The sequence below is a fragment of the Colobus angolensis genome, unplaced genomic scaffold, assembly GCF_000951035.1.
Source record: "Colobus angolensis palliatus isolate OR3802 unplaced genomic scaffold, Cang.pa_1.0 Scaffold116, whole genome shotgun sequence".
In the NCBI taxonomy this organism is placed as follows: Eukaryota; Metazoa; Chordata; class Mammalia; order Primates; family Cercopithecidae; genus Colobus; species Colobus angolensis.
This window is the reverse complement of record NW_012112697.1, coordinates 4,973,114-4,990,921: the sequence shown is the minus strand read 5'-3', so window position 1 is coordinate 4,990,921 and position 17,808 is coordinate 4,973,114. Positions and strand designations below refer to the sequence as shown.

Below are 17,808 nucleotides of genomic sequence, written 5' to 3'. Positions count from 1 at the left end.
TGAGAGGCTGAGTACATAGGATTGAATCTGTAAGTGACTATGACCTTGTTTGTTGAAAAGAATTATCAAAATGGCCTTCAGTTCTATTGTAATTATCTTCCTTCTTGGTCTTAATGTTTTCCTTCAGATCCGTAATGAGTAAAGTAATTGCATTTTACTTATTAATAAAGTGACCTGCTAGAAAAAAATCAACTTTAAATTTTCAAGCCTAAAGCTAATTCCCATACTGTGATTTCTACCCAAATTATTAAATATCTGTGGGCATGGAACTTCATGCTTCCTTCTGGAGCAAGAATAAACAACCAAGTGAATCGATGGCCACAGTTCTGAGACTTTCTGAAAGCTGTCTATGAACAAACAGCCACTGGTCTGTGATAGATGATAAATATGATCACGAGAAAGGTGTCATTTAAAAGTGCTCACCTTTTAAAAATTATTTCAGCAATACTTAAAGGGGCTCTTTAAAAAAACTCCCTTGAAAATCCTTAAAAATCTTTTTGAAAAATTGCCTTCCTTCCCCTCTATTACACCGCTACCTCCTTTCTTTCGTTTCTCCCTTACTTCCTCCTTCCTTCCTTCCTTTAAAGATTATTTCTTATAAATCTTGCTAAAAAAAAAAAAAAAAAAAACCAAAGTGCAAGAACAGAAACTTATATACATATTTAATTTACCTGGCTTATCTAAAAAGTAGTTTACAATATGACTCAACTTTTACATTTATCAAATAAAATAGTTATGTTCTAGTTCCCAACTTACACTTAGAAGAATGATCCACGTGTTTGCCCACTCAAATGCTATGCTTTCCAATCAAACTCTCTAATCTGACAAGAGACAAATGTATTTAACTACAAATCATAATATTCGTAACCACCCCCTAAGAGCTCATGTTCCCCCCACTGTGTTAAGTGTTTATACACATTAACTAGCTCAATGATTACCACCTTGTGAAGTAGTATTATCACTTTAAAGATGAGAAAATCAAGGCAAAAAGAAGTATCTTACCCAAAGCCAGACCAACAGTAAGTGGCAGAGCTAAGATTCTGTAATATTTTTTTCCCTAACTTCCCTAAACCCACTGCAATTATAAAAAGAGTCAGGCCTCACCTTTTTCACAATATCATTAAAAAAAGGCCAGAAGAAACTGAAAAATACTACAATTCAAGCAGGCTTCGTAAGACCTGGTGTTCTTGTCTGGTAAACATAGCACGGCACCCTGCATGCTTGTATCCTTCCAGTGACTTCTGGAAAGTGACACATGGGAGGTTCCTTTGGATGACAAAGTCAACATTAGTACATTGCAGCTCTTGAGAAATGCATGGTGGATCTGTATCAAGCTATCCTGGTGTGGTGAAGGTCAGGGTCCAGTCAGTTCACAGCAGCAGGGGTGAATAATGATGTCAAGAGTAAGTATAATAGGTGATGAATTGTACCATGTTTCATCCAAATGGAAATGTTCTTGACCACATAAACAAATATTTTCAGCTGTCTAATTGTTTTCCTTAAAATATTAGAAAAAATATCAACATAAAAAATTTCTCTTGGGAAATGAAAACATGCTCCAAAAGCCACATTTCTATCAAAGAATAAGAAAAAAGAACCACAGATTACAGAAGCTATAATCTGTTTCATTACCCTCAATTGCTCATCTAGATCCTTCCAGATCAGTAAGAGAAATCATGGCTCTCTATAAATTCAGACCAGGGCTAACAGCAGTTGTCTCAAAGAGAAACAGAAAAATAAACAGAAGCTAAAAAACTGAAGCCAAACTATCCTAGTTATCATTGAGAAAAGTTCGAATTGACACATGATATGCAAAGAGATTTTTCTGCTTCATTATTTTCCTGGGACAAGAAACTATGAATCAAGTTAAGTTATGATTCTCAAAATAATGACCATAAAAGTTTCTCAGAGAGGGCTCTAAGATTTCACCTTCTGTCAGAGGAAGCTTCACAAAAGGAGTATTCTGTCTTGATCTCACCTCCAAACCAAATACAGTGAAAAGTGCACTGAGGTTCTATAGAGCGGAAATAGTTGTGTGTGATGTTCATGCCTTTCTCTGGAGAGAACAGAACTGTGTCTTGTCTAGCAGGGAAAGTTGTTAACTTAATTAATGAGCCCTGAGGAACCATGCTGTTTCTAAGGCTTCCCAGGCCTCCTGCCACCTATACTGGTACTCCAATACAACAGCGAACGTACCAAACAAATGGAAAAAGTGTTGCTGAGCATAAGGATCTGAAAGGATGATCCTGATAAACAAAGGCTGACGAGTGGGAAAACCACACTGATGGAGAAGCTGTGACTTGTCAAGGACAGTTTGCTCTCAGCAGATTCCTGTCCTTCTTTCTCCTTTCTGGTTTCCATTTCCAAAGAGTCAGCTTCCACATGTTTGCAATGTGACTCAAGGCTATAATGGTAGGAGAAGTAGAAGGAGTGTGTAGTGAAAAGCTGGGTCTTTCTTCTTTGCTAGCCATCTGGGCTTCCACCCAACCTGGTTCTGCTGAGCTCACATGCTATGCCCACTTGGGAAAAATAAAGTAAACTAAATTTGAGCTGTGCTCTCAAAGTATGAATTGCTGGAACAGCAGGTTTTCTGCAGGCTTAGATGACGACAAAGCATGGTTTACTATTACTTATATGGTAATAAAGAAATTATCAAGTTTCTTTCTCTTTTTAAGGCTTAGTTAAATTAAGCTTAAGCTTCCCTAGGGATACTGGATGAAGTTTTCTTTGATCCAGGAGACACCTGCTAACAGAAGCAGAAATGTTCCCCTGCTTGCTAATGTCCGCCAATCAGCTAGGAGCAGTTTAGGTAAATACCTTTAAATTCTCAGACCTTTCTTTTTGAGAAAATATCAAGGGTTCAGTATTCAGAAAATTGCTGCATCTTCAAAGCATGACCTGAGCCAGCAGCATCAGGGTTCAGATACAAGGCCAGCACATTTGTGCTGCCATTCCTCAGAGGACTCCTCGATGCCCATGGAAAGCAAAAGCTTAATTCTCTCTTTCTGCCCTATGATACTCTTGGCCTCTCAATTCTCAGGACTGTTTTTTGTCTTTGAATCTCTCTCTCTCAGGGTACCCAAGAGACCCAAGCAGAAAAAATAACAGAATGAGACTGTCAAAATTCTGTAAAGCCAGAGTCCATCCAATACAAATAGGATATTATATTTCTGAAAGTAGCCAATTCCACTTGATTTTCTGGAAGGCACAAAACACGCATAATAGAACTTCAGCTTTGCAGTTCTTTTCCAAAGGGGGAAAAAAGCCATATGGAAGCAGGTGGCTTGAGAATGATCAGTATTCTACAGAACCCATTACCTTCCCTAGGCAAGGAATAAATGGAAAACTTCAGGCTAATGAAAAACTTGACATAAACAATGATAACACACCCCATGCTTTAATGACTAGAAAAACAATTCTTCGGATGCTTCAACAATATAAATAAACTATCAAGTAAAGACTTTAAGAAATTCCTCCCAGCCCTCTGTACTGGACTTTCTTCTGCCTGTGGTCACTCTGTGATATGGGTTGGCTGTGTCCCCACCCAAATCTCAACTTGAATTGTGCTCCCATAATTCCCACATGTTGTGGGAGGACCTGGGGGGAGATAATTGAATATGATTATACTGTTATCATGGTAGTGAATAAGTCTCATGAGATCTGATGGTTTCATAAGAGGAAACCCCTTTCACTTGGTTCTCATTTTTTCTTGTCTGTCACCACGTGAGACATGCCTTTCGCCTTCTGCCATGCTTATGAGGCCTCCCCAGCCACGTGGAACTGTGAGTCCATTAAACCTCTTTCCTTTAGAAATTACCCAGTCTCAGATGTGTCTTTATTGCCAGCGTGAGAACAGATTAATAATATACTCTGGGTCATTACTCTCCCTTTCTCCACCAATGAACACCTCTGGGGTCTCTCAAAAGACAAACTCCCACCTCTGAGCCCTGGAGCAGCTACCAGCCTCTATCTGTTCAGATCACAAGGAAGAGAGGGAAGCAAGGAGGCCTGGTACTGTGCAGTGACATCAGTGCCCAGGATGCCCAAGACTAACTCCTCAAGGCTTGAGCAATGGACCCTACAGCCTTGTTAAATGATGAGCACGATGAGAAGGTGAGGGAAGGGATACAACCTGTGGCCACATGGTTGGCAGGTGGTAAGACAGAGGAAGGACTTGTAGTTCCAGAGGTTTGAGTCTGTCATTCTTATAACATTGAGTCAAACTGCTTCTCACATGATACTATTCACAAGATTTTATTTAAATTCAATCATCACCTCTTGGCAATTTAGGAACAGGGTCTAATCTCTTGATCTTGAATCTCCTTGCTTTAAATTGAAAGAGCCTCTGAAACAGGAACAATGCTTCCATAAAATAGTTGATATGCAGGGAACACAACCAGGACTAAACTAATCTTTTGTTTTCCCTGATGCATTTGAAGAAGTGAGATAGACAGATATAGGTCTGAGAAAGTAAGCCTATGTTTCTTATTTCTTTCCAGACCTTGAGGTAGTAGTTTTAGTTTTTCTTTTTAAGTTTATCTCATTTGAACACAATGTCTTTCCTCAGTGGTCAGAAGCTGAAGAGTTCATGAGGAAGCAAGGCAGTCTCTAAACCTCTTCATCACCCTTTTCTTTTCTTTTTATTTTTTGAGCAGAGTATCAATTAGAGATTGATTATTAGATTAGCAGGAAACACTGCTTGGTTCCAATCTCCTCTGCTTCTACTGTGAACTCAACTCATATCAACAAGCTAATTAAAAGAAATCACACCCTAAGAAACAACCAATCACTGACGCATAGCTCCACTGTCAGAAATTAAGTAGTAGTCACTTGGCACAACTGACCTGATAGTGAGCAAGATTCAGAAGAGACCTTCAGAAGCAAGTGGTGCTGAACCATGCACAGAAGGTGTAGACAAAGACACAAGCCATAACAGGCTCTCAGCTGGCCAGCGCGCCTACTGATGCCTTCTCTGTGAAGTCACAGCCTCTCCTCTCTGCAGAGACTCTAAATGTGAGTGCCTGGACGCCCTCTTCAGCCCTCTGCAATTTCCTTTTTGCTCTGCACTTAGAGTTTTCATCTGCTTTTCATGGCTTCAATGAAGATCTCCACAGCACACTCACAAATCTTGCTTCCAGTCCTGAATCCCCTTCCACAAATTTTAGTCCTGCATTTGCCAAACTTTTTGGATATCTATAGTCATCTCAAATTCAACATGTTCAGAGCCAAACTCATCATCATTTGTTGATTTACATTTGTTCATTCATTCATTCGTTTATTAGCACTGGCCACAAATGAGGATAAGGACCTCCCTGATCTCAAGAAGCTCAGAGTCTGATTCTAAATTGGAAAGTCAGAACTTGTAGATCAAAAAGGATCAATTTGACTTAACTGCAATACCCTGTTTGTGTACAAGGCAACTGAAGCCAAGGGAGATCAAATGGCTTGTTAAGCTTATATTGCTATTGGCAAAGCTAGCAGGTAAACTCAGGACTCCTGACTTGCTCATTTTTATCAGACATCATAATTCTCCCAATATCTTCAGTACAGCTTTGGAGAAACACAAATGAAATTCCTCACAATGTCTCACCCCACCATCAACAGCCAGTTGATCAAAAACCACTTTTGTGTCTTTCCTTTGAACATCTTGGATTTCTGCCATTTCCTTCCTTTCTGACCATCCCTGGGCTGTTCCAGATCAGCAGCATCCTCATGCATCACCCGACTTTGCCTGCACAGATGGTCAGTCTCCCTGACCCTTCCTGCACTGGGCATTTCCACTATCTGACCTGCACCACCCATCTCACCCTTTGTCGTGTCCATGTTCCACAGAACATGGACCCCAGTGGATGCTCTGTGGAGGGGGGTCTGTGGTCATAGGGAAATGCTGCTTGCACTCCATTGCTTGGAGAGTCAACTTCTCTTGAACAAGTATTTCTTTAAGCTTATTTGACCACAGAACTCCTTCTTTGCAAGGAACGCACATGACCACCCCCTAGAGCATGGTGGGAGATGGCAGCCTGCAGTCTAAAGCACAGTGGGTTGGTCAGGTAGCTCCTTCCCTAATGGTTTGTTGTGGTAATTTTCCCAATTGGAAACATTCTCCAACATTGCTTGAAGTCAAGGGTTCATGCAGGGAAAGAAGGCTGGAGATGTGTGTCGAGGCTGAAACTTCCGTCATGTCAGAGGGCTATCCAGGGCTCAACTGAGCAAAGGGATCTCCACATACAATGGGTTAGACGAAAATGAGGACCAAAAATGTAAAGGTCAAGCCCGGAGACATGGAAAGGTCAGGAAGGAATCACTGCTGCATGCCGCCAGGTGGCTGAGCTGGGCTGAGGCAGGGAAGAGGAGTCAGTCGTGGTAATCTTAGACGTACTGGGCCGAGACTCTTCTAGCTGCACTGGGGATCGAGGCTGATGACTGCTCCTCCTGAGGATGGGCTGCCCTGGGACCACAACATGGCAGTCAGGAGGAGGCTGGGGGTAGGCCACTGGTGGGTCCTGCCCATTTCTATTTCAGAAGCAGGAAGAATAGAATTACCTCAGATACGTTTCTTTGTTTTTGCAATTTTCCCAATTGGAAATGTTCTCTGTCTCCTTTTCCACTTAATTAAATCTTACCCTTCCTCCAATATTCAGTTCAGATCTCATCTCTTCTAAAACTCCTTTCCCAACTCCCTCATCTGAGACTACTGTAGCATTTATTTACCTGAATCAGAAAACCAAAATTTCAACAGTAAAAAGCTCTCTTGGCTCACATTTGTGCCAAGAAGTCTGTGAAATGGTAGAATTTTCCCATTAAATACCTTTAGAAGTAATGTACAAGGTAAGATTATAGTACATTCACAAATAAGAAATGTATTTACATAAAACTTTCAGGAACTATAGTTTTTAAGTAAGGAGATTTGACATCAATAAAGAATTCATTATAACTGATATTGAGTTCTGCTGTTTTGACCAGAATAACTTTGGAAAAACTAGGAAAGTTTCATGCCTTCATTTTAACTTTGCAAAAATTGTCAACCAGCTAATGAATATTATTATGAGAAGAAAGACTAAATAGTACAGGAAGAAAACAAAATCATGATAGATTCCATAAAGACCATTTATATTGGAAGCGAATATTTTTGCTTATTTCTGGTATCCCCCATCCCCCACAATACAAGTAAAATTAGTCTCATTATTTTGGTACCATTTCTGTGTATTACTACAACGTTTTTCTTCCTAAGGATGAAAAGATGTCTCATGATAAGAATGCTCAATTCAGTTCCCACTTGGAATTCAAAAACTATCATATTAGATGCCATATTTTCACACACATACATCTCCTTCATTGAACCATGGGTTATGGAAGGAAGCATGAGGAAAAGCTCATCGGAGGTAATTCCAGTGTTCCTACTTCTGAAATAGAAATGGGCAGGACTTACCTATGGCTTATCCCTGGCCTCCTCCTGACCACCATGTTGTGGTCCCAGGGCTGCCCAGGAGAAGCAGTCATCAGCCTGGATGTCCAGTGCAGCTGGGAACAGTCTTGGACAACATGGACCTTATCAGTATGTTTAAGATTACCACAACTGATGGCTCTTCCCTGCCTCAGCCCAGCTCAGCCACCTGCTTGCATGCACCAATCAATAATTCCTTCTTGACCTTTTCCATATCTCAGGGCTTGACCTATTTTCACTTTTGGTCCTCATCTTGATCTAACCCATTATATTCGGAGATCCCTTTGCTCACCTGAGCCCTGGATAGTCCTCTGACATGACAGAAATCTCAGCCTTGACACACATCTCCAACCTTCTTTCCCTATGTGAACCCTTGACTTCAAGAAACTAGTCTACTCGTGGAGCCTTGGGTGAACCATGCCATGGTTACAATTTCGTTATCCAAAAGGCCTGTCCTGGGAGACTCAGGCCCTGGTTCTTCTCTCAAGAAGCGTTCTCCAACTTCTTTGCCTACGAAAATCACCTCAGCCTCTGAACTAGAATACCTTACTGTCTTCTCCAGTGACTCACATAGCTGGCCCCAAAAAACAATGTCCCAGAGGGTATCTCCAAGGGAAAAGCTCCCTCTTGGAGATTAACAACACACATTAGCATACTAAAGGCTTTCCAAAGTTTTATAACCAAGAAACCTTTCAAACAATATTGAGCCTCGTGTTTCTCAAACTTACTTAGCCATGGAACTCCTTTTCCACGTTATATGCTTTAAAAACAATTTGGAAGTACAGACAGAAGGAAAATGAGCCTGCATAAGTCAGTAGCATTTCTCACAAGTGTACTTGTATTCTAAAGTGTTCTCATGTCCATGTCTCTTCTCCATCTGATTTAAATGGCAACAACTCGGCAGCTCTAACCAGCTGCGGGCTTCCTCACCTCCTATCACTGTTTTGATCCTCACATCACTCTCTGCCTGGCAGGAGTGGGCTAATGCACAGGAAGCCTGTAGCACAGCACCAGCATACAGTAAATAGCAAAGCTGCTAGCTTCTTTGATTTGGGGGTAGTAGGAAGAAAGAGTGCTTAAGAGTTTAGTCTGTGGAATCAGACAGATCCCATTTTAATTCTGGCACAGCTCTCACTAGATAGACTATGAGGTCAAGGATCATGTCTGTTTTGTCCATCAATGTCTGGTATACACAACAGGGCCTGATATGGACCATGCAGTCAATGAGTATTCAATGAATGAATGAAGGACAAAGCAGGTCTCAACCCAGGTGATTTTGCCCAACAGAGCATATTTGGCAGTGTACAGAAATGGTTTTGGCTGTCACACTAGCATCTAGTGGGTAAAAGTAAGGATGCTTTACATGAAACATCCTACAATGTATAGGACAAAGAATGATCCAGCCCCAAATGTCAACAGTGCCAGGGTTGAGAAGTCCTGCTGTACAGTCAGGCCAATCAGGGATGAATTTCTAACCACTGACCCCAGCTGTTAGGCCTTGAGCAAGTCACAACATTTCTGTCTTAATTTCCTCATCTGTTGAATGGGATTCTAATGGGATCTTGTATCGTACACTTGTAAGCCAATACATATTCAAATGAGATGAACTGCATAATCCCTAGGAAGTGGTTAACACAGCCACTGGTGTGTGGAAATCGTGACCTATATACGTGTCCCATGACATTCTTACCAGTACCGTCTATATAATGTCTCACAGTGATGGTGAAGTTCTTCAGGTGGACTCTTCACTCTCTTGCAACTCACTGTCTCAATCCCCAAGTGAGCGCTCTTTTCAAAGCAAGCCCTGTGCTCCCACTTATGTTTCCTGTATGGTCAGCTTTTATTTATATGCTCACCAGGGGCTCCACAGTGAAAATGTTATTGAAGAAGAGCATGCTGTCTCCCTGCACCAGCCTCCTCCGATTCGCAAAGGTTTGGGAGAGAACAGAAAGACGTTCTCGGAGTAAAGGATCAGTAATGCACTCTTCAAAAAACTCATCAGTCTCATCCTTCTCCTCTTTGATCAGGTCATCACAGGCCCTAAAGAAAACAGGCAATGTGAGATTCATGTGGGTACTCCCATGAAGAACTCTGGCTTCCCTCCAGTCCTTCCTCCTGGAACTGTCCTCACCCCTTACCCTGGGGTGGTCCCTCCTTGCCCTGAGTCTGTAACCTGCTGCCCTTGCACTCAGTCCTCCGACCTCTCAGAGCCTCCGTTTGCTCATCTTCAGCCACTTTCTTTAAGAGATCCTCCCTGGATTCCTCTCCTATTCAATACTCATTGCTTTACTCCTGAGCCCCTATGTGTATCTGGACAAATATTTTCTTTCAGGTAATTGTGTTTTCCAGGCTGCTTTTTAAATATTTAACATCTATTCTGCCCCTCACATGGCAAGGACAATTTTGTTCCTTTTAAATTTGCTTAGCTTTAATTCTTTCTTAGCTGTTAGTTACCTGGAGAATAAAACCTGGAGCCAGCAGGGACTAGGTTTGCATACCGATTCTATGATCTGTTTACTAGCTCTGTGACTTTGGTAGTTCCCCGATTCCTCTAAGCCTCAGTGCCTTCTCCTTCTAGAGACCATAGAAGCTGCTCCATCAGAAAGATGTGTTGAGGGTTAAATGTAATCAAGGCTCTAGTGCAGTTCCTGGGACAAAGCTGGCAACTCCATACATACTGGTTTTCTCCCTCTGTCAACCACAGGCAATCACCAAGCTGTCAAGCTTACAAAATGCTCAAGCTATGCCTTAAGGCACCTCCTTTTCTCTCTCTTTCCTGCTCTTAATATCCATCGTGATAAGTGAGAACAGCAGCTTTCCCCAATCCTCCACTCATTGCCCCCACCAGAGCTGTGTTCACATTTCTCCTGAACTTTGCAGCTGAATTTTATCTCCTCCCAGGACATACGACCACATTCCCATCAATGTACTGGTATTACCAGGGGTGAGAGACAAATTATTTAGCAACGTAAGTGCTGAGTGGGAGTCCAGGATCACTGAATTCCTGTCCCAGTTCCAACTCTTGTCAGTATTGACAAATAACTCTTTTTAAATAACATATGTGTTCAGGGTGCTTCGGTCACACTGCAAAAAGAAGTCAAAGAAATGGGCTCAGTGTGTTCTGGTTCCAAGGAAGAAAGCATCTTGTGCTTGATTTTTTATTGCCAGGTAGGAGGCAGTGTCCAAGGTGACTGGCAGTATTCCTTCCACACTGCTGGGCACAGCAGTGCAAATTAAAGACAGTTCAGTTTGTAGAAAGAAAGGAGTCCATTTCTTTTTTATTTGATATTTTGTTATCTGATACTGATCTGGAAAACTTACAGATTATATTAGAAACCAAAAAATTCCACTTGCAGGAACAGATCCTTAAAAACAATCATGGATATAAACAAAGACACATCTACAAAGATGTCCATTAAAGTGCTGGAATGCTACCAGATCAAGTGGGTAAATTTGATGTATGATAATGAAGCACTGGTTGAACAAAAATGGGAATCATAAACATTACATTTATTGGGCACTTGTCAAACTTTTCACATGCATCATATGATTTAACACTCATAACTACCAGAAGGGCCATTAGCATTATGATCATCATTCCCACTATATAGATGATGAAACTGAGGCTTAGAAAGGTTACGTAACTCATCCCAGATCATGTAGCTGAAAGATAGCCTGAACTTCAGGGTCTTTGGAGGCTTGAATCCCCTGGTGCTAGCCAATATGCACACTGCCTCCCAGGAATCCAGGGAATATTAGGCAATAATAAGCAGCTAGTAAAGTGGTATTAAATAGAATATTTAACATCATTTTCAAATGTCTGAAATATTTTAAGGTGAAAAACAAAGTGGCAAAACGTAACATATATAATAATCCCACTTTTTTAATAAAAAAGCAAAAGAAAAATACATACTTATTAGGGGAAAAAAACAGATTTAGACATACCAAAATATTGACTGTGGTTTCCCTAGTTGGAAGGATTAGAACGGACTTTTGCCCTCATCTTTGTGCTTGTCTTAATATTTTCTAAATTGTATTAGTGCACAATGTATTTCTTTTTAAACCAGAAAACAAGTCATTTAAGAAATTAAATGTTAATTAATTCTCAGGCTGAGGCACTAAGATTTTGACCTGTTTGCCTAATATGCCTGCATTGGCATGAGCCTGTGGATGCCACCTCTGGAAGAATGCACAGGTGAAATGTGAGGGTGGCACAATGTGGTCTAGTCTGCAGAAGGTGGAGGCAATGGATTAGATGTACACATAGGAACATGAATGGATCTTAAGCACACAGCCTCGTGAGAAAAAGGAGAAAATGGAATACAAAATATGACTTCTGTCTCTCCCCCAAGACAATATACATTTTGAAAGAACAGAGTCACACAAAAAGATAGATACATTAACAGAATGGTATCTTTGGGGGAATTAACAGGAGTGGGGTGTGGGGATGTAAGAGAATAAATAAAATTCTTTGTGTGGACCAAGGATGAGGATGATAATGCTCCATGAACTGAGGAGTATGAGAAATGCAATCCCTGCACCAGAAAGCAAAGAGAACAAAACAAATTCCAAAATGCTGCTCTTCTCCCATGCTGCTGAAACTCCAAATTGGTAAGAGCCAGTAGAAGGCAAAGGGAGGAAAGCGGGTACTGGGTTCTTCCTCTTTGCCATCTGATGGAGAATTGGAGCCAGGACTGAGAGTCGAGGACGAGGTGTATAGCCACACCTTCAGGTAGCCTGGCTCCAACAAGGGCTTCCATAGATCTCAGTCCTAGTGTTCTGCCATTTTGTCCCGCTGATCGTCATGGTTTCTTGCACTCAGAGCTTGTTCTCTTTTATAGATGAGGAGACCTTTCATCAGACAGCATCACAGCAGGCCAGCCCTCTCTTCAGTAAAACCATGGACTTAACCCATTTTACAAATGGTCTAGTAGCTACCAGCACCTTTAATAGTCAGTGGGGAAGACGTGTGTCTCCGGTGAAGCAGGGTTGAACGAGTAATAGTCCCTCATCTTCAGGTACTCAAGGCCTGTAACCTGCTCCCTTCACCACCCACAAGAGATGCCAACTGAAGGCTGAGGGGATTAAAAACCAAGAGCCATGGTCTTCAGAGCTAGAAGAAATACTCCCATGTCCACACTTGACCTGGAACAAATGGAGCCATGCACCTTCAAACGGAAAATGAACCATGTGACTCTGAACAGTTAGCAACTCTGCGATGGATGTTACAAATGAAGAACTAGAGATCCTCTCCCTGTTTGGCAGTACCATGTAAATCTTCAGATTTTGTATAAACCATAGGGAAGGAAAGGGGCCTCTAACCATAAATGAGATTCAGTTTATTATGATTCAGGTGGTAGGCTCAAAGCCCAATTAAAACTGATTTATCTAAGGAAATGTGTCATTTCTTACATCTGCATATTGTAGAATAAACCCATGCTGACCACCCTGGGGGGCTGCATTCAGAATTGTAGGAGCTCTTGTACAGAGCAAATCTAGAATTAGAGCCAGCTGCTATTGAGAAAATGGCTGTGACCTTGCTGGGGAAACGGGGAGCAAAAATCCTTAAAGCCCATGCCAGGTCTCCGAATACAGTGAACGTGATAAGAATGAGTATGAAAGAATCTTGCAGAATGTTTTAAAATCCCTCAGGACAAGGTTGAGGAAGCAAGGAGGGATGAATGCAGCCTCCATTTCTGAAGAGATTAATTTCTCTGCAAGTCCCAGGAAAACATCAAGAGGAAGAACTAAAAGGTGATCTTTTAGAGGTCCCTATACATCTGATTCTCAAGTTAAAAAAAAAAAGAAAAAGAAAAAGAAAACATTTTTAAAGCACAGAACTTCTTCCTAGGGGGAGGAACATCATTGCCCAAGAGTGTAGCATGGAAACAACCTTCTATCCCCAAACCTGGACACGTGTCCTAAAGTTTTTAGTGATACTTTGAGGTAGGTGTGGAGGAAGGCCAAACAGTAAACTGCTGGAAACAAATAGGGATTCCTGGGGCTGAAATTCCTCCACTGGAGGAAGAGATATCCAAGTCTTTGCCACAAGAGGACAAGAAACCTTGATGGCTAGAATGGGACTTGAGTGTACCTGTTAGAGCTATCAGCATTGTTGAAGCCACCTTTGAGCAACGTTCAGCCCTTGGAGATGAATGTCACAGGACACGCTTTAAGCCATGTTAAAATGCCAAAAAAACAGTGGGCAGGCTCTTGAATGTGACCTGAAAGTTTACACAGAAGTTAAACCTTTTAACCATAGAGGCTGCTGAAGGAGGGGGAACAAAGGAAGAAGGTGCACCCCATCATGAGCAAGAGAGTCAGACATCAAGAGGATAACGTCTGATTCAGCTCTGTAGGTTGCTGGGGTGCTCAAGAGAGGATTCACCCCATTCGCTAAAGATCTCGCTGCTGCTTTTCAGGGAAAGGCGCACCTCTGCCCATAATCAAGTTACCAAAGAACATTCTGCTTTATTGACCCCTGATGTGTGGCCTGGGACACAATCTGAGAATTTGTGACATGGAGGAGGAGGGGCCTACACTCACAGCAAGAGCACCACTGCCCTGTCCAGAAGGCAGGAGTTAAATGTTTAGTAAAGGGCAAACTTGTCTGTACTTGCCTTCCTTTCCAAGAGGTTGGGCATTTTATGACAGCTACTTCAAGGACAAGAATTAATGGCTTATAATAGGAAAGTTGTTTGCTTTCTTATTATTATGCTTGGGGCCGTATCGAGGAACAATGGAGAGAAGAGCAAGAAGTGCCACCCTGGTGTGACAAGAGATCAGCATGACTGGTATCCTTTTTCCCCCTTGGCCGAGCTCCTGGCACTCAGGAGAGAGGTGGGAGGAAGCAAAGGGGCAGCACATCGTAGACTCTTTACAGAGATAAAGCAATACAGTTTGGAGAAACAGGTGTTCTGGGCCTGTATGTCACCCAGAGTGAAAGTGGTGATATTCTTATTTATGTGAAGCTGCTTTTCAAGTCTATTGGTTAAAAGAGGGTCATGATTCTAGATGATAAAGGCTTCCAATCATGGTTATAGAAATGCTATCCTATATTTTTCCCCTTGTTACAAAGAAGTTGCCAGGAGAAATAATAGAAAGAGCAAGGGAGACAGTAAAAGAAAATGATGCAAGAGAAAGGGAAGAATAAAAGACAATATTAAAGAGAGAGGGATGTGTGAGGTAAAGTGGGAAAAAAAATGAAAATCAATGTCCATCCACCGGGACTGAATTATATTCCCTACAGTTAAGCATTTCTGATAACCACTGGTTTTAATTTTTCTAGAGTTTAAGGGCTGAAATTAACCTCCTTACATACTTTTTAGTATTGCCATGGCATCAATCACATACTATCCATATAGCCAAACACACAGACATGGCTGAAATTAAAGCTGGCTTTCCTTCTTACAATGTGTACTCACTCTCCACAAAGGTTTATGCCCATAGGACAAGAATGATACTGAAACACTACTTCGCTGTTTGACTTTCTTTACTTGGATCTCCTTTCCCACTTTCCCTTCAAGCATGTTGGGCCATTTTGATCGCTGGTGAGCATATGTGAGCCAGGGAACCAGGCAGGGCAAAGGAAGCAGTAGCAGATCCTTTTCCTTGTGCCTTTTAAAACCACAGATATTTCTATGCCATAAGGCCAGAGGAAGATTTTAGGCATAAGTGGTTTTTCTTTCCTCATTTTTAAAAAAATGGCACAGTGGTGATTCAGTGATTAAAGTTCATTGTCTGAATGACAAAGCTTCTGGTCCACTGTGTCCTGTCATTGTCGCGGCTTCTGATTCAATTAGGCACTGCACACTGGGGGGGCTTCTTCCTGGTTTCCACTGACCTAAGACTTATTTTTATCACATATGAACTTGGTTTTAAACAAAGCTTTGAAGCTTCCCAAGGCTAATCTTTAATGAAAATGGAAAGGCAAATAAAAAAGGCTGAAATAAATTCCAATGAAAGCAGCAAAAGTGTTAATTCAGGGAGGCTGGAAGGAGATAAAAACGAAAATGGAGCTTAAAAGAGGCAAGCATGGATTCAGTAAAAAGAAATCTTCAAAATTTAACAGTGATGAGATTAGCTACAACAGTTTGGTTTTACATTTTATTAATTTTCTCCACTGCCTGAAGTGCCATTTTAAAAAGCATAATAATATTAAAGATACCAATAAGAAATCATTATTAAATTATATAGTTTGCAGGGACTGAGCAATGCTACTAAAACCAAGAATATAAAAGCCATTATATCTAAGCCCTTCTTTTTCCTCAATCTTCATATTTTCTAGAAGTATCTTTTCACTGAAAAAAATTCCGCATTGATGCCAATCCAAAATAGAGTATTTTTAGGAACTCTTTATGAAAGCTGATCAACGTGGCCGGGCGTGGTGGCTCACACTTGTAATCCCAACACTTTGGGAGGCCAAGGCAGGTGATCATGAGGTCAAGGACCTTGAGATCAGCCTGGCCAACACATTGAAACCCTGTGTCCCTACTAAAAATACAAAAAATTAGCTGGGCGTGGTGGTGGGAGCCTGTAATCCTAGCTACTCAGGAGGCTAAGGCAGGAGAATTGCTTGAACCTAGGAGGCAGAGGTTGTAGTGAGCTGAGATCACACCACTGCACACCAGCCTGAGCGACAGTGCGAGACTCCGTCTCAAAAAAAAAGAAAAAGAAAAAGCTGATCAACCTGGTTAGGGTTATGAAAAGTAATAGAGACAGGGAGACTTGTTTTGAAAGAATAGTTAAGAATGATAGGTTTGATCTTCAAAATCTAGGCATTCCATTACTTTTAAACTATAACCAGGTTACATTAACTCAGGATGGACATTCTGTTCCACATAGCTCAGCTTAGATTGTTCAGATGAGCAGCTTCAAAAGAGGATCTTACACCAGAACCAAGTTAGAAAAATGTGACATTGGTTGAGTTGGCTAAAAATTAGCACAAAATTCACTGATTTTACATAATAGTTTTACATTCCCCCCCCCCCGCTTCAAATTACTGTATATAGGTGATTTTTGTTACAGACCTATGCTTTTCTCTGTCCTCTTCTTGCTGGGTAGCAAATACCTTCCACAGGAAATGGGCAATGATATTACTGCGGTTGTGAATGGTTACAGTTCGCTTATTGGCCAGAGATATGTAGGTTTTCTCGATGGTCAAGGAATTCTTATCCAGCCTTATATTCATGTCTATGGCGGCTCCATAGAGAGACACAAACACTTTTTCACCTAGGAATTAACAAAGTACAAACACACTTCAAGATTTATTCTAAAATGACACGCCTAGCCTATCTTTTTTTCAAGATGAAGTTAGGCAAAATAGTATAAGCATCAGGATTTCATTCTTTCCACTGTACCCCCATCAGTCCAGAGATGAGATACGATCAGAAAACAAATACTATGCTTGGTGCAGTTAGAGAAAAATCAAGCTATCTTGCCTGGTCATTGCAATAAATATATAAAATACGCATTGTTGTTGTGGGCACTCCAAAACTTTTTCTTCTTTGTAAATAGCTTTCAATCCTACAGCCTGACCAGGAGGGCAATCGAGTTATAGAATTTTACTCTATGCCTCATCTTTAGCTCATGCATGAGCTGGATTTGTCATTCTTAAAATGCTTGTACCAAGTATACTCAAGAAGAGCTGCTCAACATGACAGAATTTAAGTCCATTTGAGAACACAGATCAGAAGGGAAAATTCAGTAACTTCAAAAATAGAAAACTGACTATTTAAAAGAAACCACATCCCTAAACAGCAATTAAAACAAAACAAAACAAAAGACACACACACACACACACACACACACACACACACACACACACCCTGACATGTCTGGATAGTGACTACATAAAAAAACAAAAATAGACAAAAATTGTATTTAAAATTAAATGTTTTTAAATATTAGGAATATCTTTATTCAGTATAGCAATGTAAGCCCCTGACTTTATTCAGGATGCACCAATTACCTTGATTCTAAGTACATAAGTGAGCTTTCGAGAAGACACAAACCTATAAACTATATTTGATTTGATCTCTGCAATGTCACAGCAGGTACATTACTCTGACATCATATAGAAAAAATAAATATTGTAATACCATAAATGTTTTGTTGACTTATGTTGCTAAAGTTTTAAAGCATCATTACTTGCATCTCATTTTTTAGCAAACATTTCTGCTGCATTCACTATTGTATGAACCAGTCATTCAGGAAATCAAAAACCCTAGATACATTTTAAATGTTCTTTAGGCTCAATGAATTTGGATGCAGAAAAAACTTTCCCCAAAGAAAGAAAAAGTAAGCATCCAGGCATTTGACTTTAAAATTTTTTTTTTTTTTTTGAGACGGAGTCTTGCTCTGTC

At 40.8% G+C, this 17,808-nt stretch overlaps 1 protein-coding gene across 1 annotated transcript in view; it reads right to left on the bottom strand.

Moving 5' to 3' along the window:
- HYDIN (HYDIN, axonemal central pair apparatus protein) overlaps positions 1-17,808 on the bottom strand; it is a 434,530-nt gene that overhangs the window by 321,678 nt on the left and 95,044 nt on the right. Inside the window, exons 9-10 of the mRNA XM_011962106.1 lie at positions 16,474-16,675; positions 9,301-9,484 (exon numbers count right to left, since the gene is read on the bottom strand). Of these exons, the coding sequence (XP_011817496.1) occupies positions 9,301-9,484; positions 16,474-16,675 (386 nt within the window). The remainder of the gene's footprint in view (positions 1-9,300; positions 9,485-16,473; positions 16,676-17,808) is intronic.